This window comes from Orussus abietinus, unplaced genomic scaffold, assembly GCF_000612105.2.
Source record: "Orussus abietinus isolate OABI.00-Male unplaced genomic scaffold, Oabi_2.0 scaffold93, whole genome shotgun sequence".
NCBI classification, from domain to species: domain Eukaryota; kingdom Metazoa; phylum Arthropoda; class Insecta; order Hymenoptera; family Orussidae; genus Orussus; species Orussus abietinus.
In genome coordinates, this window is record NW_019394262.1 from 125,801 (window position 1) to 150,359 (window position 24,559).

A 24,559-nucleotide genomic window follows, 5' to 3' on the forward strand; every position below is an offset into this window, starting at 1 on the left:
ATTTCCTTTACAAGAACATTTCAGAGAAATGTTACCGAGGGTCAACGTTGGGGGTGGTATTCATCCCTTAAACTCTCGTATTAAATAACGATGCGTAAGAAAAAAGTGTCTTATTTTTCGATGTACCGCGACATACGTCCCCAGGGATACTTCCCCAGGTAGGACGATCAGGTTCAGAAGTGGGAAACCTACCCTTGAGGTAGGTCTCGAGCTCGGCGGCGTTCTGGGCGGCGTTGGCCGTCCTAACCATGTGCAGGAGGGCCTGGGTGGAGGACATGTCCAGCATGGGCGGGAAGACGGGATTGCCGAACAAGGGGTCCTGCTTCTGCTCCTTGGCCTCCTTCGAGGACAGGGGCGAGGTCGTGGGCACCGTCGGGGGTTGCGGCGCCCCCAGGGGTGCCATCAGTCCGACGAAGGGCGTCGCGGCCGTCTTGAAGGCCGGAAACCTGGGGTCCAGGCCCGATGGGTACCCGTTCCTGGGTGTGCTGAAGTAGCTGGAAGACGAAGCAGAAACTATAGTCCGGAGAGCACGAGCCGAGGCATGACCATTCATGGTGCCCTCGCGATCCGAGGTCCGCACACGCGACCTCGCCTGCGCCCATAAAGGAAGGCCGACCGCGCTCTGGAGAAGGCCCTCCGACCCTTCCGCAGAAAGCGGTTAACCCTTTCAAGCCGAAGATGGTCAGGACATACCGCTACTTAGACGTTCCCCAACCCTAATCCCCATGGGCGTTCTCTGGCCTCCTCTCTGGGACGCAGGTGTCGCCGGATTATTTTCTTACTCCAAAGCCAAAATTGACCCAACCCTGAAGACCCAACCCTTTCTCCCATCCACTGCCCAAACTCTGGTCGACCCCTTGACTAATTTTGCGTCCTCTAGATAATCGAGACCGAAGCCTCGGAGTCAGGCAGACCTACTCATTGGGATTGGCGTTGTTGTACTTGGCGGCCAGGCTCCTCATGAAGTCGCTGTAGTTGCGGCCCATCATCTGCTCCATGTGCTTGAGATGATGCGGAGGCTGCGGGCCCTCTGGACCTCCGAGGGGAGTCGCATTGGGCGGCGTTCCTGGGTGGCTTGAGGAGGAAGGCGTCACACTCCTCGACGAGGTCGAGTTGTTGTCTGGAGTGAGTCGTTCCGTTTTCACCTGCAACAGGCAACACACGACTGTTCTTTGACTTTCTTATGTTTCCGACGAAGGAGGGCCTATTGGCGGAGGAAATCTCTCGCTATCTTGCAAACTCCGAGGTAGGAAAATCGATCAGGCTCTACAATTGTTCTACATGATGTACTTAAATTAAAATCATATACTAACTGCAATACCAATGTATATTTTAATTTAAGTACTCCAATAGAAAGTATTGGTATGACCAACCACCATGTTCCCACAGCAGATGTCGTTCAATGGTATCGCACCGATAACCATTTCCTATGTACCGATATCCGTTTTCCACGCATCGATATCCAGTTTCCATGCACCGATTGATCGCATTTCCACTCGCGATTGATAGGATATCATGCCACGTCATGAACCCGATCTTCTAGCTAGGTGGAACGACCTCGAACCCGGTGAGGCCAAGACCTGTCGGGGTCTTCAGGGCCTGGTGAGGCCGCGACCCCAGGGCGTCCTTACCGGTGCCCGCGTTTGCACGGCCGGTGCATTAATCCGAGATACAGATCGCATCTAAGATATGGTAATGAAGGCAACGCGTGGCGTAAGAGGTGACTTCTCGGCTCGCAGTCGTCGGTGTGTGACACTAAGAAGGACGAGGCTCGATTGGCGTAGAATAGAGTCCCCCGGGCCCGTGTCCGCCCGTAAATCTCTTTCTCGCCTCAGGAGTGCTCGACCGCTCGCCCGCGGAACGTGCCGCCATCTCGGATAGGTCTCGGATAGGTCTCGGATAGTTCCCGGACGGGTATCGGATGGGTTTGCCCGCCGTCGAGGCATACGTTACGTGTCGGGATGGATCGCGTACGTCTCGCAGAGAGTACCTAGACCAGCGAGCATTGTGTTAAAAGCTTTACGAGGGATTCCTCCCCCATCGATCGCCCCGAGAGATTCCGGCCATTCGCTAAATTTCTGATGATGCGAGGTCGCTAAATTTCGGATGACGCGAGGTCGCTAAATTTCGGATGACGCGAGGTCGCTAAATTTCGGATGCGAAGTCGCGGCACCTGGTCCCATTCACCAGGTGTTAATAAGTCGTTAAGATGGGCTCTAAGGTCGAGGCATACGTCACGCATCGGGAAAGATGAACCAATGAAACATTTTCTTAATTCGAAGACTAATTATCCGACTCGAATGAACTGAGACCAATTCTCATAACTTCAAGGATATTTTGCATCCAATTTGCAGGAGTTCCATTTAAATAATTAATCCTTGTATTAAAAGATTTCTTTCGCACTATTCAAAGTACTGATGTGATAATGATGCGAGGTCGCGTCACCTGGACCGACTCATCAGGTGTCAATAGGTCGTCAAGAGGGTTTGATCGATAGACGTGTTGTAAGGCAATCGTAGTTGGTTTCAGGGTATACGACTGAACGTGCTGCTCATCCGGTGTTTATTTAGGGACTCTTTTCGAGAGAACTTGGGCCCTATGTAGGCATGGGTGGAATTCAGCTCAGCTTTGGGACCTGGTGAAGCATCGTCGAGCTCCTCGCACGAGTCTAGAGGAGCGACCAAACACTCGAAATCGCTGGATCCTCGCTTTCCGAAGTTTAAACAGGCGCCTTTGGGTGTCCAAAGTGTTTACTCGAGTTTCGGACAAGAGACGTGCGTTGCAGAGGACTCGGTCCAATCTCGTCTTGCTGGGGACACGCTCTTCGAAGCGGCCGAAACGCTACTTTTGGATACTTCGAGTCAATCATCCTGACGCACCTGCTCTCTGTCTAACTCGAGGGGATGCAGAGTGGTCATTCATCACTTTCTATGAGGTCGTTCCGAAAGTTCGGAGGTTTTTACAGGTGAGCTTTATAGTCGAGTAAGTGACATCACGGGCAGAGTACTGCACGTTAGTAATATAGACTTTGAAATGAAATTAGTAACGTGATAAGCAGAGCACTTTGATGTGAAATTAGTAAAAGCACAAGCAGAACTTTCCGTTAGTTAGTAACGCGAACTCTGAAATTGTCACATCGCAAGCAAAGCAATGATTTAGTAAACGTTCTACACTTTGAAGTCAAGCAAGTAAAATCACTAGTATAGCACTGTAAACTAGTTACTAATGTGACATTTGAAGTCAAACAAGTAACATTACAATCCAACTGAGCATTAATCAGTAATATGAACTTCGAAGTCATATAAGCAACATCGCAGTCAGAGCAATAAAGGTTGTGAAGTAACGCCAGTCAGTAATTAGCCATGCAAGTAAGGTCAGTACAACGGTGGAAAAAGGTAGTCAGGAGTTTTGAAGTGATCGATACATAGATAGGGTTAGATAGGGTTGGATAGGGTTAGATAGGGTTGGATAGGATTGGATAGGGTTAGATAGGGTTGGATAGGGTTTGATAGGATCCCTAGATAGGGTTCCCAAGATCATCACCGAAGTCACTCACCTGAGTGGTGTCGAGGCCGTTTTGGTTCTGGCGCCTCCTGCCTCGAGGAGGCCTGGGGGTGGCAGCCCCCGAGATGTGAGCGCCCTGGGGGCTTCCGCCCCTGGCGTCCACCGCTGTATTCGCGGCCAGGGTGCCCCCGTCGTTGGTCTCCGTGTGTGCTCCTAGGTCCGCCGTCTCTCCGCGCTCCCCGCCACGTGAAACCGTGTCCAAGGATGCGGTCTCGCTAGACACCTCACCTGTAATCAAGTAAGAAGACTTAAATCAGTCAACATTCAAAAATCAAAAACGTAGGACGATGCCAGATTGCCGATTGTAGGGGAACATCCCTAAATTCGGCATGACATGCGATGCATAATGCAGTTGTTCACATCCTTTTTCCCCCACGGCTTGAAAACATGCGCACTCTAGAAGTATCATTGATTTCATTGCGCTTTGCTTCATTAAATATTTATCGACATATACCTAGTAAGAGTAAAAAATTAACAGTCAATGTCTGAGCGTCGAAAGCTGTGAAGTAGGGACGTTCAAAACAGCTGATCAGCGCTTTCCACTCGGAAAGGGTTGTAACAAAATCAGGGGATTTAGGTTTCTTCGAGGAGAGGTTCCTCGCCGCCAATGAATCGGCACAAGGAGGGAAGAAGAAGCTAGAGAGATTTACGCCCAATAAATGAGCCCGTCCTGGTTCAATTATCATCCGCCCCGATCTCGAAGAGGTCGGGGCCAAGGATAGACGGACGCAGGTTTCAACGCCCGCGGGGCTACCGAAATATCCAATAAATTCTTGTCGTCGTTAAAGTGCGGTGCATTTTATGGGGGCTGTAACTCGTCTTCACCGCCGAATTCGCGGGGCCCGATACGATCGACCTTAAGAAGGCGCACCGACGATCCCGACGGAATCCTGCCGAAGACGATCGGAACCCTTTGAGGAGCCTTGGTCCAGCCGGAAGCGACTGATCGTTTGAAAAGTTCAGAATCCACGTGAAAAACTGACCAGGAAATCTCGGATACTATCTGAACCCTAGCTAGGGTTTTCACGATAGAGGTCCCTGCCCTAGCCAAATTAATCTCTACATAGGGCTAGATCTTCCACCCAAGACAATTTTTGTCCTGATCATCACCAAGTTAAGATCCACCTAGGATCTAATACGACGTCCAAAGCAATCATCCAGGCTTTTCTCATCAGCGCTTAACTAGAATCTCCTTCAAAATTCAATTACAGATTGACAATTTTGTCCGATTCTTCTTTTACCGGGCAAACTTTAGATGCCCTGACTGAGCCCTATGTAAAAAAAGTGTAAGCCCTATCTTGATAGGGTAGATAACCCTAGGTAGGGCCTAGCTAGGTCTTCGGGGATTTTCTGCATGGATTGCGATTTGTCCTGACCATCACCAAGCTAAGATCCACCTAGGATCTAATACGACGTCCATAACAATCATCCAGGCTTTTCTCATCAGCGCTTAACTAGAATCTCCTTCAAAATTCAATTACACATTGGCAAAACTTTAGATGCCCTGACTGAGCCCTATGTAAAAAAAGTGTAAGCCCTATCTTGATAGGGTGGATAACCCTAGGTAGGGCCTAGCTAGGTCTTCGCGGATTTTCTGCATGGATTGCGATCACGATGGATACGTTAATCCAAGAACTGAAGGAGCGATTTCCGGGGATCGAGTTCTCGAGTCGCCGAGCCGTTTGCGGAGATTATCGACGACTAAGCGGAGAGTGTCGCGGAACGGACTTGCCACTCTGTGGATATCCCGAGATGGCCGGATTCACGGCCAATGGGTTTGCGCCTCTTAATCAGCCAATCTCGGCCGATCGTGATCGACAGATCCGCAGGAGAGAAAAATCCGACGCGTTCTGCTTTGATGATTCCCTCGGGCCGATCGCGGATTCCGCTGTACCGGAACCGCGAGTAACGGCTTCTTAGGCGACCAATCAGCATCGATTCGCCGACTTGGCGACGAATGGCCGAGTCTAACGAACTTATTGCCACGTCCCGATTGGCCGAGCACGACCTCGCGGCGAGAAAGCCGACTTAACGACCGTCGTTAAGTAAATTTGTCACCACTCGTGTGTAGGTACTCTCAATAATTCCCGTGTCCCCCCGAACCTCGGGGTTGTCCTTTCTTGGAAGGAATCCCACTTTCGTAAGTTGCGTTCCTTTTTACATTTTCTTTTTATCCAACCCTAGATAACCAATCTGCGAATATCGAATATGATTAAAGTGCTTCATTCGTCAGTTTTACGAATGATCAAGTACTCTGAATACTTCCTCTCGAATCTCCCAGACGTCGACGTCCCTTCTTGGAAGGAATCCCACTTCCATAATGTTAGTATCTTCTTTTAGAGCCTTCATATACAACTGGTTAAATTTCGACACTTGAATTTCGCTCAGCTCGGAGAAAGGTTTCATAAATCGTTTGGCACCTTTCGCATTGCCTGAATTATTTAGGGTTGCGAAAACTCTTAAATCGCCGTTAGACCCGACAAATCTCGGATTTCTTTCGTCAGAAATGCTTGAAGAAGGGGAGAAAAAATGAGGATGCTGTCCTCAGATCGTGGGCGAGATCTCTTGGGTGACCGAGTCCCAATATGGCGAACAGTTCCCGCTGATAAATCGCCGATGGACTTTTATTCCCGGCGACCCCAGTCCCTTATGAAACGGCAATTCTGCCCAAGCAAGCTCCGCAAGTTGTGTTATTTTATCTCTGCGAGAACCGCTTCCAGTGGGCAGACTTTTTCCGCTAGAACGGGACTCGTTCGGCACAACGGCGGCGTTTCTCTGCATGTCTAGCACTATTTTTTCTCCAAACAGGTGCCGGCCGAGCACCTGTTTACATACATTAGGCGGCCGCGTGATTTTTCACCGACAGTCAGGTGCATTAAAATGAAAAGTGACATTTCCAGGAATGTCCGAGCACTTATGCTGAAACCCGAGTTTCGCGAGGTTAGTTCACCTCGGGCTAATAAGTCACGTTACGTTATAGACGTGTTACCATTTCTGGGGAATAATATAGGAAATTTCCAAGGACAGGACCCAAGACCTAGCTAGGACGTCAATCTATAAGGCCTACCCTCGAATTTCACTTTCTACCTGGGAATTAACTAGAAAATTCTAAGTTAAATCAGGAAAGGAAAATCGAACGCAAGTACGTAGATGCATAATTCAATTTTAAGCAGACCTTAGCTAGGCACTAACCCGGGAACCCTAGATAAAATTACCTTAGGCACGAAATTAAATCGTAACTAGGTTTTAGATTGAAGTAGTCCCAGAAAAACTGCCTTGTAGGAAGGGCTTAGCCCTATCTAGGGCCCCTTCGGCTAGGGCTAGGGATCTGGAAACCCTAGCTAGGGCCTAGATACTATACGGAATTATTTTTATTTGAATTCATCCGAAAGATATTCATCCCAAATTTCTTGAGTTCCGTGACAAACAGGTCCCGCGATTATTCTTATGTGGCGGAACGGTATCCTTCAACGTGCAAGGTGTCAGGTGGTCGTCCGAGTCATCCGCCATCACCGCGAAACCGGGATAATCCGTTGGTTCTGTCCTCGTCCGCCTCTTTCTCGCTTCTGTCAGCTGCACCTTCGAGGTGCCTCCACCTGGGGTCCAGGCAAAGTGTCGCCCCGTCTCCGGCGGCGAACTTTACGGCCCGGGATTCCGTTTCAGTAGAAACCCAGGGTCCTGCCCGAGGTACCCCTCGCCGTCGAGCCGTCGCCCCGGGTGCGCGCTCGCCTCGTAGAATCGCGAATAGGATTGGCAGTAATTTATTTTCCTCATCTCCCGACACTTTGTTTCCCTCCTGACAAGTACATAAACTCGGGGAATGGACGGGTGACCCGCGCGGCACTTCCCGTCCATTCAGCCGAAGAACGCCAGGCGGGACGTGGCACTTCGCCTCGGCACCGGGCACGATTTCCCCAGGATATTCGTGTGTCCTGGGCCCCTCCACGTAGCCTGGGGATTTCTCCGTGGGAGATTCGCCTGGGAACACCTCAGGCCTACGTAACAACTCGCTAACTGCCTGGTGCATTAGCACCTCCGAGGGCGACGAAGAGGTCGAGATTTCCTCCCAAGACCTAGGAGCCTGACCTGCACCTCGGCCTCGTCGTTGAGGTCGACCGGAATGCATAAGTCCATGAAAAGGACGAACGTACCAAAGAACCAATTAATTCTGGATGTAACGAACGCCAACGTCCTCAAGGGACGCCGTGTTCCCATCAGCGGTGTCCCCAATTAGTGCGCACTTTCCCTGGAAGATCATCCGGGTTCTCGGACGACACCGACCGAGTCGAGCCTGCCAGGAACAACCGAGTTAACGGCTCAACCAAGTGTTAACGGCTCCACCGCGAGTCGGTTTTAACACGTCGTTACGACATTTCGCACCCGGACCTCTTGGTGACCCGAGGAGTCCTGGACGAGCGATGTGTCGCCGGACCCTTGTGGCAACCAAAACCGCAGGAGATGATTCATCGCGCGGATCACTTTGCTTTGTCACCGACAAAGTTAATGGATTATGCTACATTTTCAATAAAGACACTTTAGCTTCTCTTTTCTGGAGATCATTCCACGAAAAACTGAGATGGAAATTCAAGATAATAGATAAGCCCTAGCTAGGGCTTCCAGGATAGGGTTTTCCCCCCCCTAGATAGGGCTCCGTCAAGAATCCAAGACTATTCTTGCCGGTTAACGTCGAGTTAAACCCTAATTAGGATTCAATTCGGCATGCAAGGTAATTCTATCTCGCAATACCGTCTTATTCATCATTTACTCGGCTAAGTTAGGCCTCACATAGGAAAGTGTGACATTCCAAAGGAGGCCCTATACAGAACGCAGCATTGGAAATAGAGTCGAAAGGTCTTGTAGAACCGTTTTCTACGGTGCCTAGTTTTCTTACATTAATGAACTAACAAATGGCCAGCCAGCGTAAAATCCGTCACGAGTTGTCTTACTTTGGCGATTGTATAAAAAATGATTACAAGTAAACTATACCCCGTAGATAAAATTTCTATAGAACTTTCCTACTACTTTTCTACTATTTTCTTCTCTAAACCGTGAATTCTGTTAGATATGGTATCGATAGGTCGACATCCTAAAGTCCTTGCTATCGCCTTTGCAGATTTCCTACCAGGGTCTCCTTCCCTGCACAAGAAACCCCGACGACATTCCGCGGCGGGGGCCCGACCTTTGGAAAAACCGGATGCGGCCAATACGTGCCGCTTCCTCCGGGTCGTCCTCGTCAAGGCTGCCGCGCCACGTACGTCCGCATCCGGGCCAGGTCGCCCGGCCCGGCTTGACCATTAGTCATCGTCCAGTGGTTAATGGCCGATAAAGCCCCATCCACACAGGCCTAGGTTGTCATTAACGCCCCGACGCTGGCCCGACGCCTCCTGACGAAGCTCTCGGCCCGCTACCGGCTTACGCTGTAAATTTCCCCTAAGTTATGCGCGCGCGGCCCCGGGACCATTAAGCCGGGTTATGCCCATTTCAAGTGGAAAATCATAAGCACCGCAAATACGCCGTTATTACTATAGACGCCACGAGCTTGCCACTTACTTTGTAATCATGACTAATGCATAATGCAGCAGCAAGAGCCCTAGACCGCCGTCGTTACGCGCCCCCTCGGCGCGTCGTCGAAGGGACGCTCGACTAACCGCTAGGGCTCGTTCCTTGCCGTTTTCCGCACACAAACTCCGGACGAGTTCTCCTAAAATTCCGCAGATGAGTTCATCTTCATTAAGGCGACACGAGAGTGCCCCCTTAAGGGTCTCGTTTATGAAACTTCTCCGAATTAGGGGCACCGAACTAGCTGAAACTTTACAACGCGAGACTGGAGGCCCTAACGAAGGTTCCGACTCTTGTGACAATTTCACTTTTCGTTGAATTTACTTATGAACGTTTTATCATTTTTAGTAAAGAATGACCTTTCACGGACGTCAGAACCTTCCTTATAGGCTCCACATTCGCGTTGGAAATTTTGAAACGATTCCATACTCCGAAATTCTATAAAAGTTTCACGAGAATGATGTACCCTCTCGAATGGCACTTTCGTGTCCTTTTAACCAGAGATACCTAACAGCTGTTGAACGTCTTCCACGGAGCTGCAACGCTCCAGACGTGGGCGGCTACTCAGGGCCAATCGGGAGATAGAGGCATCTATTAGTTTCATATTATATAAACGCGGTTTTTTAGATGCCTGGACGAGTAATCCTTGGGGAAGGTGCGAGGTCGATCGATGGGACAGCCTTGTGGGGAGCAGGCATCAGCTGATCGTCAGGACCTTCCTTATAGGCTCCACATTCGCGTTGGAAATTTTGAAACGATCCCATACCCCCAATTTATAGAAAAGTTTCACGAGAATGATGTACCCTCTCGGATGGCACTTTCGTTTTCTTTTAACCAGAGATACCTAACAGCTGTTTAACGTCTTCCTGGGAGCTGCAACGCTCCAGACGTGGGTGGCTACTCAGGGCCAATCGGGAGATAGGCATCTATTAGTTGCATATTATATAAACGCGGTTTTTCAGATGCCTGGAAGAGTAATCCTTGGGGAAGGTGCGAGGTCGATCGATGGGACAGCCTTGTGGGGAGCGGGCATCAGCTGATCGCGGTGGGAGGCGACACCGGAGAAAGACTCGTGTACGCGGTGGAGGTAACACAATGGCGGTCACGTGGTCCGCAAGTGTTTATTAGCCGAGTAGAGTGAACCGTGCTCGAGGCCCGACTACGTGTAGGATATACCTCGGAGATGAACAGATATAGCCGCGCCCAGGGCTCGCGAGCGAAGGTCGCGTGACGATTCGCCGATCGCCTCCAATTAGGCAAGCTGGTGAAGGTGCGTGCCCGCGGACCTTACGCGGAATGCGAGGTGTCCGCGACTGCTAATTAGGTGGCCCATGCTCGGAGGTAAAGGTCGGAGGCGGCCCAAGAGTCGACCTACGCGACTGATAGTGAGGTCATCGCCGAACCTACGTGCGAGTCGCGGGCGTCAATTAGACCCCCTGCCCTAGGGATATGCTAATCGCGTTGACGCCAAACCTACGTTTGGTGCTGCGGATGACGATAGCGTGCCACGGCTTTGGTGAATCCTAATTAGGTTCTTCGTTTCCTCCTGACGCTGAATCTACGTTTGGCTCGCTATTTTTCAGTTTTTACCGAGGCCAAATCTACGTTCAACTCGCTATTTTTTAATTTTTATCGAGGCGAAATCTACGTTCGGCTCGCTATTTTTCAATTTTTATCAAGGCTAAATCTACGTTCGGATCGCTACTTTTCAATTTTTACCGAGGCCAAATCTACGTTTAACTTGCCATTTTTCATTAGGTTCTTCGTTTCCTCTTGGGATTCAATCTACGTTCGGTTCGCTATTGTTCATTTTTTTTCTATCGACGGTAAATGTACGTGTAACTCGCTATTTTTCATTAGGTTCTTCGTTTCCTCTTGACGCTGAATCTACGTGCGGCTCGCTATTTTTCATTTTTTATCTATCGCCGGCAAATCTACGTTTAACTCGCTATTTTTCTTTTTTTTCTATCGACGGCAAATCTACATTTAACTCGCTATTTTTCTTTTTTTTCTATCGACGGCAAATCTACGTTTAACTCGCTATTATTCATTTTTTTGTATCGACGGTAAATCTACATTTAACTCGCTATTATTCATTTTTTTCTATCGACGGTAAACCTACGTTTAACTCGCTATTATTCATCTTTTTCTATCGACGGCAAATCTAAGTTTAACTCGCTACTTTTCATTCTTTCGTTCTATGGACAGCAAATTTACGTTTAACGCGCTGTTTTTCATTCTTCTTTTTTCTATCAACGGCAAATCTACGTTTAACTTGCTATTTTTCATTTTTTTTTATCGACGGCAAATCTACGTTTAACTCGCTATTTTTCATTTTTTTTATCGACGGCAAATCTAACGTTTAACTCGCTATTTTTCATTTTTTTTATCGACGGCAAATCTACGTTTAACTCGCTATTTTTAATTCTTTTTTTCTATTGACGGCGAATCTACGTTTAACTTGCTACGTCAGTACTATTCTCTGAATTAACAAAATATTTCCATTGGTACTATTAATGAGAATTTGTTTCTCAGGGTACGTTGGCTCCGAATTTTCGGAGAAACTCGGTAATAGGTTCTCGACCAGGGTACCAAGATCGTTGGGATCGACCTTCTCGACGACCTACGATGGTCGAGCGATGACCTTCGTATCCAACGGAGTCGGCGTCTCTCGCAGAGGAGAGAGAGAGAGTGCGTTCCTGCGTGACGGGGCTCTCTCCATCGCGCATATGTCGCTCCCAACAGAGGTCGGCGAAACGCACCCATGTACGCAAAGATCATCGAGGTCGGGCCACGATCCGCGATTTCCTTCCAATGGTATCCAAAAAATACTCCACTCCTAAAATACATCTGAATACCCCCAATAAATAAGCCCAGTGCTTCTAAAAGATAGCCTTCAAATCTACCACTGCGCTGAGAAAAAGCATACGTCAAACCGAAGAAATATTTCTCCGACAACCGCCAAAGAAATGTTCGGCTAATTCCAGAAATTCTACCCAAATAAACGGAAATACGTGGAAAATGGATGTTAATCCATTTTAACGCGTAGTTTTTTAAACACTTAGGGGGCGGGACCCAGGTACCTTCGAGAGGCCCTGCCAGGACTCTCCGAGGTGTTGGCCACGAAGTGACTGACCTCGCCTAATCGTAATTCATTCCGGACAGGGTCGGCGCACGTAAAGTAGCCAGGGAGTTAAGAGGATTAGCCAGGGCCGTCGTCGCCCTGCGTTCGGGGCCCCATTAGACACCGCATTCACCTAGAATATACGTCAGGTATCTGTTCGATTATGCATCGGGTGTCTCTGAACGTATTTCCGAGGTGGAAATCCATAGATGTATAATATACGAATACCCGTCATTCCCTAGATTCCCTTGATCCGCTGGGAAGGTAACGAAAAGGAGAAAGAGCAGACCCCATTAAGTACCGCATTCACCTAGAATATACGTCAAGTATCTGTTCGATTATGCATCGGGTGTTTCTGAACGTATTTCCGAGGTGGAAATCCATAGACGTATAATATACGGATACCCGCCATTCCCTAGATTCTCTTGATCCGCTGGGAAGGTAACGAAAAGGAGAAAAAGCAGATCCCATTAGGCACCGCATTCACCTAGAATATACGTCAGGTATCTGTTTGGTTATGCACCCGAGGTGGAAACCCATAGACGTATAATATACGAATACCCGCCATTTCCTACATTCCCTTGATCCGCTGGGAAGGTAACGAAAAGGAGAAAGAGCAGATCCCACTAGGCACCGCATTCACCTAGAATATACGTCAGGTATCTGTTCAGTTATGCATCGAGTGTTTCTGAACGTATTTCCGAGGTGAAAATCCATAGACGTATAATATACGAATACCCGCCATTCCCTCGATTCCCTTGACCCGCTGGGAAGGTAACGAAAAGGAGAAAAAGCAGATCCCATTAGACACCGCATTCACCTAGAATATACGTCAGGTATCTGTTCGGTTATGCATTGGGTGTTTCTGAACGTATTTCCGAGGTGGAAACCCATAGACGTATAATATACGGATACCCGCCATTCCCTAGATTCTCTTGATCCGCTGGGAAGGTAACGAAAAGGAGAAAGAGCAAACAGGAGAGCTTTACCGTCTCTTCCCTTGTCGGTAGATACTTCGTCGCCACATTGCGCTGCAGCTTTCATGCAAAAGAAAAGCAGAAAAAGAGGAGAAACAGCCCCTTTGTCTCCTTTTCATTCATTTCTGCTATCTTCACAGTGGGATCAATTTGTGAGATCTACATATTGTTCATGGGACTGACTTTGAAGGGAGCAAGAAGAAAAGGAAAGGGAAGGGGCTGCTCTATCTCTCTTTTACTCTTCTGCTAGCTGCTCTATCTCTCTTTTACTCTTAGCAGGCTGTCGCCAAATTGAGCTTCGATCATAATGTTGGCCTCGATAGAGTTGATCGAGAACGATTCTGGAGCCAAAAGCAACAACGTATTGCACTCCGCTTCACGTGATAAGGGAGATGGAGCGAGAAAATAGATTCGCTTCGTGGCTTATTTCCACTTCAGATATCAATCGAAGTTGACGTCGATTCTAGGTCATTCGATATAGAAAAGTTGACAAATTTCATCCCCGAATGACCAATGACCAAATGTAATCCCACGAGTTACGGCGAATCGTTTCGTGGCTCATTTCTACTCGGGCTGTCAACATAAGTTGGCGTTGATTCTTGGTCACCCGGTAGGGAAAAGTTACCTGGGCCTCGACCATGGTCTGACCCAAAGGGCCCAAAGGTCGAGGCCCATGGAATGTCGGGCCCAGATATCCCTCGCTAATGAACCAGGGGCCTTCTCTCGACCGGCCGGTATCTATCCGCCATGCCCGAACCGCAAAGGGTTCCATGGAACAGAATCCGGCGTTCCAACAGCCTGAAGAGGCCCCCCGTTAAAATTGTCTACCATAAACCGGGCGAAACGAAACCCCCAAGGAGACGGTAAAACCGTCCCCATGTCAATTGCAAAAGAAGGATCATCAACCGCGTTCATCTAGAAGGCAACAAAAACCCCGAACAGACGGGGCGTCGTCAGCTTGTAAATTGTCCACTTGCCCTAAACATTTTTTACAAGTCTCCTTAGACGTGTAAACAACATCTCGGTGCCCTAAACGTAATACATAAAACATAGGAATAAAATGACGATACTTTGCCAGGATTCATCAGCTAAAAAAAAGAAAAGGATCAGAAGGTGAAACGGTAATTGCTTCCTCTGCTTTGATAAAAATTGTTACAATCGTTTATCTCCACGTGGCGATAATTCGACGCAATAAATCTGTGGGGATTTAATTAATGCGCGAATCCTACGGAACTCGATTTAACTACGCGGATCACAAATCGTCAAGATTTATCGCGCAGCTCCCTTTAGGTAGATAAAGACAAGAGCTGGGATATATCCTAACAGGACTGGAGTTTGCTGGCATGGCGACAGGTTGTAAACCTTGGAATGCACCCATCGGGTCTGGGACCAATGGGCCCTCCCGAAGAAATCCCAAGACAAGTCTATTTAGGTCTGGAGATGCTTGACCGCTGGTAGCGCTCTTTCCTAAGACAGCAGTAAGGGATATCGAGAGATGACTCGGAAGGTTTTTCCTCTGCAAGACGGTGGAGTCTTTTCACGCCAGCAGGCTCGAAGCCGAAGAAGAGTCCGAAAGAAGGGGTCTTCATCCGGTTAGAAGTATTTGCTGACAGATGCGCTGTGACACGTAACAATGCATGCATGAATTAATGGCCACACAGGTATGAGACGAGGATTCGAGGCTTCTGTCTCCCCTGAAGGACCTCCAGCAGGTTAACGTCTTCATCGCAGCTGGAGGAGAAAACGTGAGGTTTGTTGATGGAGAAATGGTCCCTACGGAAAATTAAAAGAAGAAGAAATCCTATGGAGAAGATGGGAGGAGGTCTAGGGTTTGTAAAGCCGATAAGGGAGGTCAGGTTGCAATGGTGCAACCCCTAGTGGATTAACGTTTTTCTCACAGCTAAAGGAGAGAACGCGATGAATGGTGTTGGAGAAATGGTCGTCACGGAAGAAGAAGAGTAAGAGAAATCGTATGGAGAAGGTGGAGGAGATCTAGGGCTCGCAAAGCCAAAAAGTGGGAATCGGTTGCAATGGTGCAACCCCTAGTGGATTAATGTTTTTGTCGCAGCTAAAGGAGAGAATGCGATGAATCTTGCTGGGGAAGTGGTAACCATAGAAAACTGAAGAAATCGTTTGAAGAATGTAGAGGAGGTCTAGGGCTCTCAATGCCGAAAAGCGAGAATAGCCAGCAGGGTCCAGCCGCAAAAGGTGGCCTCCCACCTCCGGCGGGTTATTAGACATAATTACGAGCTGAGTTGGCAAGAAGGGATCTGCTCAGAATGCGCCAGGCCGAGGCAGAATGAGCAGGGAAAAACTCTCATCCCGGGTTAAACGCGAAAGGTTATTGCTTCCATAAATTGAGCGGAGCTATGCGTGTCCGCGAGCGCACACGCGCGTCGATTCCGCACCACGTCATCGTTCGATCCGCAAAGGGTGAGAATCGCCGACCGACACTTTCTCCAGGTGTACGTGCAAGTACGCGATAACCCGCTGTGAAAGGAAGCCCGTGAGATTGGAGGCCCCCGCAGAAAGAAGTGCCCATTGACCAGCCACAACTAGGATCACCATCAGCGCGGACGTTCTTCTTGAATGGCGTTTTCCATCTCAACCGCGACTGGGATCAGAAAATCCCCCCTACAAAACTTGTTCACCCGATAGTTGCGCTGCTTATTCATATGAAGCATTTTTCGATACCACGTAACGGGGAGATAGCAGATCGGTTCGCGTATCCAGGGGTCTGGACGACCCAGCTCCCATCAGCAGCAAAGTGGGTTAAAGATCGCACCAGTAAGGCGTAACTAATGATCAGCTCCCAGTAAATCCCATTCCCAGTTCCGTGCGACCTCCGACCTGGTGCAGGACTGACTCATGCTCGTCCAAGAGGCTCCAGCATCACCGGAAGTCGGGGACTCCATTTAAGGACGCGGGGACTTATGCGCGATCGCGGCTGGGTGTGTCGGCCGGGATGTTAATGGTTTTCATAGATTCATCGGAGGACCATTAAGAAATTCATGAGGACTCGAGTCATGCGGAGGTGGCTCGTCGTCGGCGTGACCCAACTCCGAAAGAAGAGGTTTCGCGACCTGGTGGGGCCTCCGAGGGAAGGGATCGCCCCCGAGAGGCAACGCGAGGGACGACGCAGAGAGCAAGCGAGAAGGCGACTCCGGGAGAGGACACGCTGACATGAATGACGACGCGTACTCCGGTCACGTGGGCAGGACACAATGCAGGGTGCGGCTTCACCTCTGACCCCACGGGTCCCGACCTATTGCTATACCTACACGCCGTAATATCAAGGAGAGCCCGGAGAGTTGTGCGCCCAACCCACGTCCACCGCCAACACGCTAATCCTCTTGGAATTTCAACGCTCGTGGAATACGAGGAGGTTCCAAGGAAAGAGAGGTACGCGGACGTCACCTTAGACCTCCTTCCGGCAGAGGTCGGATGTGGAAAAGGGTTGATTCCCGGCATCAAGATGAGGCCCGCTCTTTTTAGGAACTGATCCTCGTGACGGTTCCAGAGATCGTCGGCAAGAAACCCATATTCTGTGTCATGTCACCTCAATTTGGGCCAGTTTGTAATTTGTGTAAATGTGGAAAAGGGTTGAATCCTAGGATCAGGATGGGTCCCGCTCTTCTTCGGAACCCATCCTTGTGACGGTTCCAGCAGTCATCAGCAAGAAACGCAACTGCTATGTCATATCATCTCAATTAGGGCTGAATCCTAATTCCCTTATAGAATGCAAGAAGGTTCAAAAGGAGAAGGTGGCAGGAGTTCGGCGTAGCAAAGGGTTGGATCTCCTTACAGGGTAATCCCATTGATAGTCATGGCGTTGGATGCAACACCGATAAGCCCAAATCCTTTCCAGTTGTCGCAGTTTGGTCCAGATTCCGATCCCCCGCGAAGGTCAGAGAGCGCGCGCGCGTCCACCAGGAGGTTTCCTTCTCGGTGTGGGAGGTTAATGCAACCTAAACGAGTATTCGCGAGGGTACGCGTCCGCGGACGCCCACGGCATCTCATATCTTACGGATGAAGACATTTACGACAATCCTCGCACCCCAAGCCTGCCTCTCGCCCTCCCCGCTTATGTCTCACGATGCGTTCAACTACGGTGCGTTCTCTTCATTTCCCCTGGCCGTACATCCATCTCCTCGCATCTGCCCCTTGCAGCTGGTTCTGGCTTTTTACTACCAGCACCGAGCCGCTGCGCACAAGGTGGAAGGACCTGAGCCGACCTGGGTCAACCCGGGTCGACTTGGCGAGGACTTGGTGCTGGTCTTTCAATGAAGGAGCTCAACGCTGACATCGACGGATTCACAATAAATTCTTCATCTACATCCAAACAAGGTTACCTAGGTGAATGCGTAAGATCGCATGATGAAGAAAATGAACATTAGAAAGAGTATTTAGCCTAAAGAGATGCAGAGTACGGTTGAAAACTGTGAGCTTGTTCGAGATTCTACCACATCTCTTGGCATGGGAGGATCTGATACAGGACCCTGTCTAGATTCCAAGATAAAGTAAACAATTTGAGACGATCCCAGTCGATCCAGAGCAACCAGACCTGGTCAAGATCTGATCAACATCAAGGTGCTGATGTTTCCCAAAGAAGAGACATTGATATCTCGGGAATTTCAGTAAATAGGTGTAAGGAGACTACAACGTTTGATACGACAGAAACAGAAGACGGTTTCCCTATTCAGACTCTATGATAGAGTAAAAAAACAAGGGGGTGTCCACTCAGGAAATCACGGATTTTCATGCTAGAAATCAGTTGAAATCAGCAGAAATCACGGGAGATCGTTGGAAATCACCGAAACGCTGTCACAATTTTAAGGCCGAAGGTCCTTTGTTACCGAATCGCATTGTTGTTTGTCATATTAAATCAAAGACAGGCGGTTCTAAAGGAGGAAATCGTTTTTCCTGATTTCCGAGCGAATGGTTCCTCGGGGAAAAGTTTAAGATGATCCGAGTTGGCCCGGGACACCCTGGTGAAGACCTGGATCACCTGACACGAGGTTGTTCCACGTATAGGCGAAAGAGGCGCCGTCGTCGTCGTCTCTCGCGCCTTGGGAAAGCCGATATCGATCTTCCCGCGCGAAGAATGACAACGACACGGGAGGTGAATACTGCTCCAAGGGCCCTGGGAGAGTGTGGGAATGTCTCGCAAGCCTCAGGCCTCCTTACCGTCGAGGAGACAGAGAGGGAGCCTCGTCTCCTCTAGGCGCGAAGAGAACCCGAGACCTTGACTCCGCGGTCTCCGTCGTCCGTTGTCCGTCGTTGACGGATTTGCATTTAACAAAACGACACACGGTCGCGCGCACCTCGAATACCGAGAACGTGCGTGGCCAGCCTTAAGTAAGCGGAGGTGTCGCGGCTAAACCGTCAGAGGTCACCGCCGTGACCAATCCCAGAAAGGGAGACCTCGGACCCCATTGACACTGCCAACTAGTTCCCTGAACCTTTTCGTACGTGTCCGAGCCTCGGGACCCTCCCAGAAGGCCAGGATATCCAACCAAACCCGACATCCTCCCCGAAGATCCTGACGGATGCTGCACCGGTTGCGCTTTTGGGCGAAGATCCAAATCTTTTGCTCCCTCCAACCAAACTTGACATTCCCCCCGATGATCCTGACAAATCTTGCACCGATTGAGTTTTTGGATGAAGATCCACCTGTTTGGGTCTCCCAACCAAACTTAACATTCCCTCCAAAGATTCTGACAAATCTTGCACCGATTGAGCTTCTGGATGAAGATCCACCTGTTTGGGTTTCCCAACCAAACTCGACATTCCCTCCAAAGGTCCTGACACATCTTGAAAAAGATAAGCTTTTGCATGGAGATCGATCACTACTGGCTCTGCCGAAAGAAACGTAACGTGTCGCGCGCCAAAACAAAATCCATCCCATAAAAAACTCGGACCCCATTGACACTGCCAAGTAGTTCCCTGAACCTTTTCGTACGTGTCCGAGCCTCGGGACCCTCCCAGAAGGCCAGAATATCCAACCAAACCCGACATCCTCCCCGAAGATCCTGACGGATGCTGCACCGGTTGAGCTTTTGGGTGAAGATCCAAATCTTTGTCTCCCCCCAACCAAACTTGACATTCCCCCTGATGATCCTGACAAATCTTGCACCGATTGAGCTTTTGGATGAAGATCCACCTGTTTGGGTCTCCCAACCAAACTTAACATTCCCTCCAAAGATCCTGACAAATCTTGCACCGATTGAGCTTTTGTATGAAGATCCACCCGTTTGGGTTTCCCAACCAAACTCGACATTCCCTCCAAAGGTCCTGAGAAATCTTGAAACAGTTAAGCTTTTGCATGAAGATCGATCACTACTGGCTCTGCCGAAAGAAACGTAACGTGTCGCGCGCCCTAACGAAACCCATCCCATGAAAAACCATGAAACCATCCAGAAGAACCGCGGAGGTGGGCGGTAATGCCGAGATGTAGGTGTGGGTGTTGGAGACTCGTTAAACGATCCGAGTCAGCTCGTCACGAAGCCGCGAGGGTTTAATTGCGAGGTGGCTTAAATGTTAACGACCAGAGCCGAGTGGTAACTTCATTTGCCATTAGTCCGAGAGGGATCCGAGTTAGGGTAGGACTGGAGGTGGACTTCCGGGGTAGACGTCGAGTCAATGCGCGATGTCGTTAATGGGCTGTGTTCGACCATTACACGCCACTCGGGACTCTTAGAAAGTCCCTCCTCGGTGGTCGATATTGCAGAAGCGACTAAGGGAATCCAAAAATTGCGGTCTTGCAGTTCTCCAAGCTCGATAAAGACGTTCCTCGTAAAAGAAGCGTTTCCTCTCATTTTATATTCCTTCATTATAATTCCTTGATTCCGCATTTCACCATTACATCGGGTCCCATAAAAAGGTCTTTCTCAATGATTAGTGCACCGGGAGCAGCGATGAAGATTCGAAAATGCAATCTTGCAGTTCTCTAAGGTTGACAAAGACATTCCTTGATGAAGATACATTTCCTTTTGTTTCATATCCCTTAATTCCACGTTGAACCATTACATCGGGCCCATAAAAAGCCCCTTCTCAATGATTAGTACACCGGAAGGAACCAGGGTAACTGGAAAACTCAGTCCCCCAATTCTTTAGACCAGGCATACGTATCCCGATCAAGATTTTCTTCGAGTCCATGCTCATTCCCTACACCCCCCTGGGGAACCTTAGAAGACTCCTCTTCGGTGATGGGTGGTACCAGATGCAACGAAGGAAACTGGAATTGACCGAAAATGGAATTGTCTCATTATCCAGACTAGACACGCGTTCCTGGATGTGCCCTGGCGGACACGAACGTCTTCCCATCGTTTCCTGGCAAAACATCCGGAGGAAAGGCATTAACGTTCGCCAGGGTGTAAGACGCATTTTCCTCGATTCTAATGAGACTCCTGTCTTCGGAGAGGAACGATCCGCGACCATCCGGAGAGGTTGAGCGTCCCTGGTGAGGTTGGCGTCGCACGAGGCGGACCGGTTGGGGTCACGGAGGCTCCGGAGGTCGTACCCCCTCGACCACGTGCACGGATCCCAGTTCGGTCCAGACGCACACGCGTGCAGACGCGCGTACACACGTCTACCAGTCTCTAGGGAATGCCGCGCCAGAACCATTCTGGAGAATCAGGCCGGCCGAGAGATCTCTAGATCTCTAGATCCCGAGGGGAACCGATACCCGGCCGAATCGTGTCCCACCTCGAGGTCTGCCCGGTACCCCAAGGCTCGGGGATCGAGACAGTCGCCTTGGGGGACGACATTAAAGGGATTAGTGTCGAGGCCGCGACGTCGACGTCTCCCTCGTCGAGACACCTGCGCGTGGAAAAAGGCCTGGACTGGACTCCGAATCGAACCCGATGCCACTTCGAATTCAAAAAGGTGCAAAAAGTCTGTTCTTGATGTTACGACTCGTCGTTGGTCCCATTTCAGCCGTCAAAGACGGCTTTGCACAGAAAAGAAGACATTTGCCCTTCTAGCAAAGGACATTGCTGATAAGGTCTTGCCTTTACTGTAGGAATTATCGCGCCAACCACAAAATTTGTGCAATTACATCGAACGTACACAACTGGCTAATGAATTTCTAGCAACAGCTAAGAAAATATTCTTGTCACTAGTCGAAAGAACGAGCGATATACAATTTGTTGCTGTAAGAAAAGAATAGAATTTCTGTTGCCCCGGGGAAGTTATAGTTTGTTTTTTTTGTCTATGTAACGAAAAGGTTTCTGCAGATAAATAGCGTCGGCCCATTTTTCAGTGTTTACAGTTGCTGAAGAAAGTAACATTTCTGGTTACGATTGGGAAATCTGTTTCTGCGCATGGACCGTGCGTCGGACTCGGCGCCGCGGTCGCACGGAGTTCACCTGAGAATCTCTCGACTTAAACTCCTCAGGGCTCGAAGGCTTCTCAAATTGAATGTATCGGTCATAGTTTCGATGTCACGGTTTCGGTGAGAAATAGATGGGGCAATTTAGGAAGTACCGCGAGTCCTCTCTTTATTATCCGAGATATATCTCGGATAAACAGGTAAACGAATTCCTAGGCGCGCAATGGGGTTTCGAATGCCATTATTTCCGGAATGTTCCTCGCGTTCCTCGTTTCGGAGATTCGACATAAATCCCCTCTTAAGCCGGACGAATGCCTCGGTCCGTCGTAGCGTCGCTCGATCTCGCTCCCCCCCTTGCCTTTCCCTTCGCTCCTTCTCTCTTTTACGCGAGAGAGCGGCGCAGGGAACTTACGACATGGAAAACGGACAATAAAGTTCTCCCGCCGGTTCCATGCCGGCCCGGGCCCCTGCGTTCCTCCCCTTCTTGTCCGGCTAAGGTAATCGCGAACACGTGTTTATCGCATTGTCTCTGGTCAGCGTGGGCAAGTCACACGATACCCGTGTGTGACACACGCAACGACTCGCGAACAAACGACTTGCCGAAGACTAGTTTACGCACCGCGCCTTCCCCGTGAATTCTCGGGTACCCCGTAGGACATGGGCCCCGAGGAAACGCCCCTGGGGACCGGAAGTCCCTGATTTATCGCCCCCGAATTTGCATTCGTTTCCTCCGTCGGATCTTTCCGGCCTACGCGTTCCGAGTCTGATACCAGAGAAAGAGTCAAAAAACACCAAAGAACATCATTCTAAGACGAAGATGGGTGAAAGGTTACTTCCATCACCTCTCGCAGAGGTTCCATCCCTTTCCAGCAACCTAATTTCCGGATTCTTCACGTAAAATCATTGTTTGTTATCACCGACTGACCGTACGCTATGTTATCTTTCAGTATTCTGCTTGTGACATAAGGTTCGGTTATAGAAATTAATAAAATCCTGCAATTACCTAATATTTCGTACGTGACATGGATTTCGACATGGATTTTCTACCAGAGAGGATATTAATAAGCGAAAGGAGATGATGTTTGTAAATGCGTTTGTAAAATTAGGTTAAATTTTTTGCCTGACTTCTCTTTGAGGATACGTCGATTAAAATCGAGTAGATCATTGGATCTCTGATAAGGGGATATTAATAAGCGATCTGTATGACGGTTTCGAAATTTCTTTCTCTGGGGGCGTTTGTAAAATTGGGCAAAATTTTCCTTGCCGAGGTCTTTGAGGATACGTAATCTAGAATCGAGTCGATCAGCGAATCTCTGACACGGGGAGGATATTAATAAGCGAGAGGAGGTGGTGCTTAGGATCGGGATCTCAAGATCGCAGTCGGTTTGCACTTGGTCGGCATGGTAGCGAGCATGGTAGGAGGTGCCCGGACTGATGGGGCGTAATGAATGGATTGTTCACACCTCGCCCACGCTCGCCTCCTCCGAGGTGTGCACCTCCACCTTCTCGTCATCGGGCCAGGATCTCCCGTTCCCTCCCCGGTTCCCGCGGCGGGGCTTCGATCATTAATTATCCGCCGATAATCGGCCTCGGGTGCGATTATTCTTTCACTTTCGCGCGCACGACGCTTCGCCGTCGCTCCGTGCGTGCCCGACACTTGACTTTACCGATACAAACGTTACGAACAATTCCCTTTTCCTTCCGTTTGCCTTACCTCGTCATCTAACCGGATAATTCGCTCGTAACAATTTTCGGGAGACTTCGAGAGAGGCTACACACGCATACAAAATCTGCAGGGGCCTAGATCGGATGCCAAACCTAACACAGACCCTGCATTGAAATCATTTTTCCAGTTAAAGCCTAAGGAGGACACTGGAACTTGGCTACTCAACCTCAATAAAGGAAGAATCGGACGAAATTGCATAAATGCATAATTCAATCGAAGCAAAATCGGGAAAATTCGATTCTAGAGCTAGCCCTAATGAGGGCCGGTAGCCCTATCGTGTAAACCCTAGCTAGGGCCGGTAGCCCTATCGTGTGAACCCTAGCTAGGGCTAGCATACGAACATTTATTATCCAATTTTCCACACGGCATCGAAGAATCGGATAAAATTGCACAAATGCATAATTCAATCGAAGCAAAATCGGGAAAATTCGGTTCCAGGGCTAGCCCTAGCTAGGGCCGATATCCCTATCGTGTGAACCCTAGCTAGGGCTAGCATACGAAGATTTATCATCCAATTTTCCACACGGCATCATCCGAACAATGTCGATCTCGCTCTCATGCTCTAGTTCTTGCACTCTTAGCGAGACCAATACCATGACTGCGAGGCCAAGACCGATTTTGCTCGTCACCGAGAAGGACCCCTTTCCCAATCAAAGCTCCACCTGCTACCCAGAGTCGAATGAGGCTTCCTGACGAGGGAACTCGGCGATGCTCGTCACGAATCCCGAGATAATTGTCGACGGCGGTGCAGGAGCGGCGCCTTCGGCGTCCCCATCAAACGAGGTCCCCGCGAGACGTCTCGGGGACGTCCTGGTGGCGAAACGCGGAGATCGCGACCAGGTCCTTGCGTAATCCGCGAAACGTCCCGGCTACCGCACCGCCAGCCACCGGGGTGTAATAAATCCACGACGTCGGTAACGGCGCTCCGGTTGTACAACACGTGGGAGCGATATGCGAACGAGATCCGAGCCCGAGGCTGCCGGCGGCGGTGTGGGTGGCTGGGGGGCATCGTGCGACTAATGCTCGGTGTTCCCCTTCGATTTAATTTTATTTATTCCGCCGATCCACGCTCCGCGTCTAGATTAGACAATCGGCGGCGGAGCGAGGCCTCGTTTGGGAATATTTACCATCGCCGGGTTCCGTGCGACCGGGAACGAAATATCGTTAAACTGGCCGCATTTAGATTCAGGCTACGCGATACCTTCCCGACCTGGAGATCGAACCTCGGTATCGAGAGGAACGCAAATGCGACTAGTCGCAAAAAGTCCGGGGTACAC

The 24,559-nt window shown here is 49.6% G+C and overlaps 1 protein-coding gene across 1 annotated transcript in view; it reads right to left on the minus strand.

Moving 5' to 3' along the window:
* The window catches only part of LOC105700657, a 78,956-nt gene that overhangs the window by 33,878 nt on the left and 20,519 nt on the right, over positions 1-24,559 (minus strand). Inside the window, exons 2-4 of the mRNA XM_012426709.2 lie at positions 3,557-3,792; positions 919-1,145; positions 193-494 (exon numbers count right to left, since the gene is read on the minus strand). Of these exons, the coding sequence (XP_012282132.1) occupies positions 193-494; positions 919-1,145; positions 3,557-3,792 (765 nt within the window). The remainder of the gene's footprint in view (positions 1-192; positions 495-918; positions 1,146-3,556; positions 3,793-24,559) is intronic.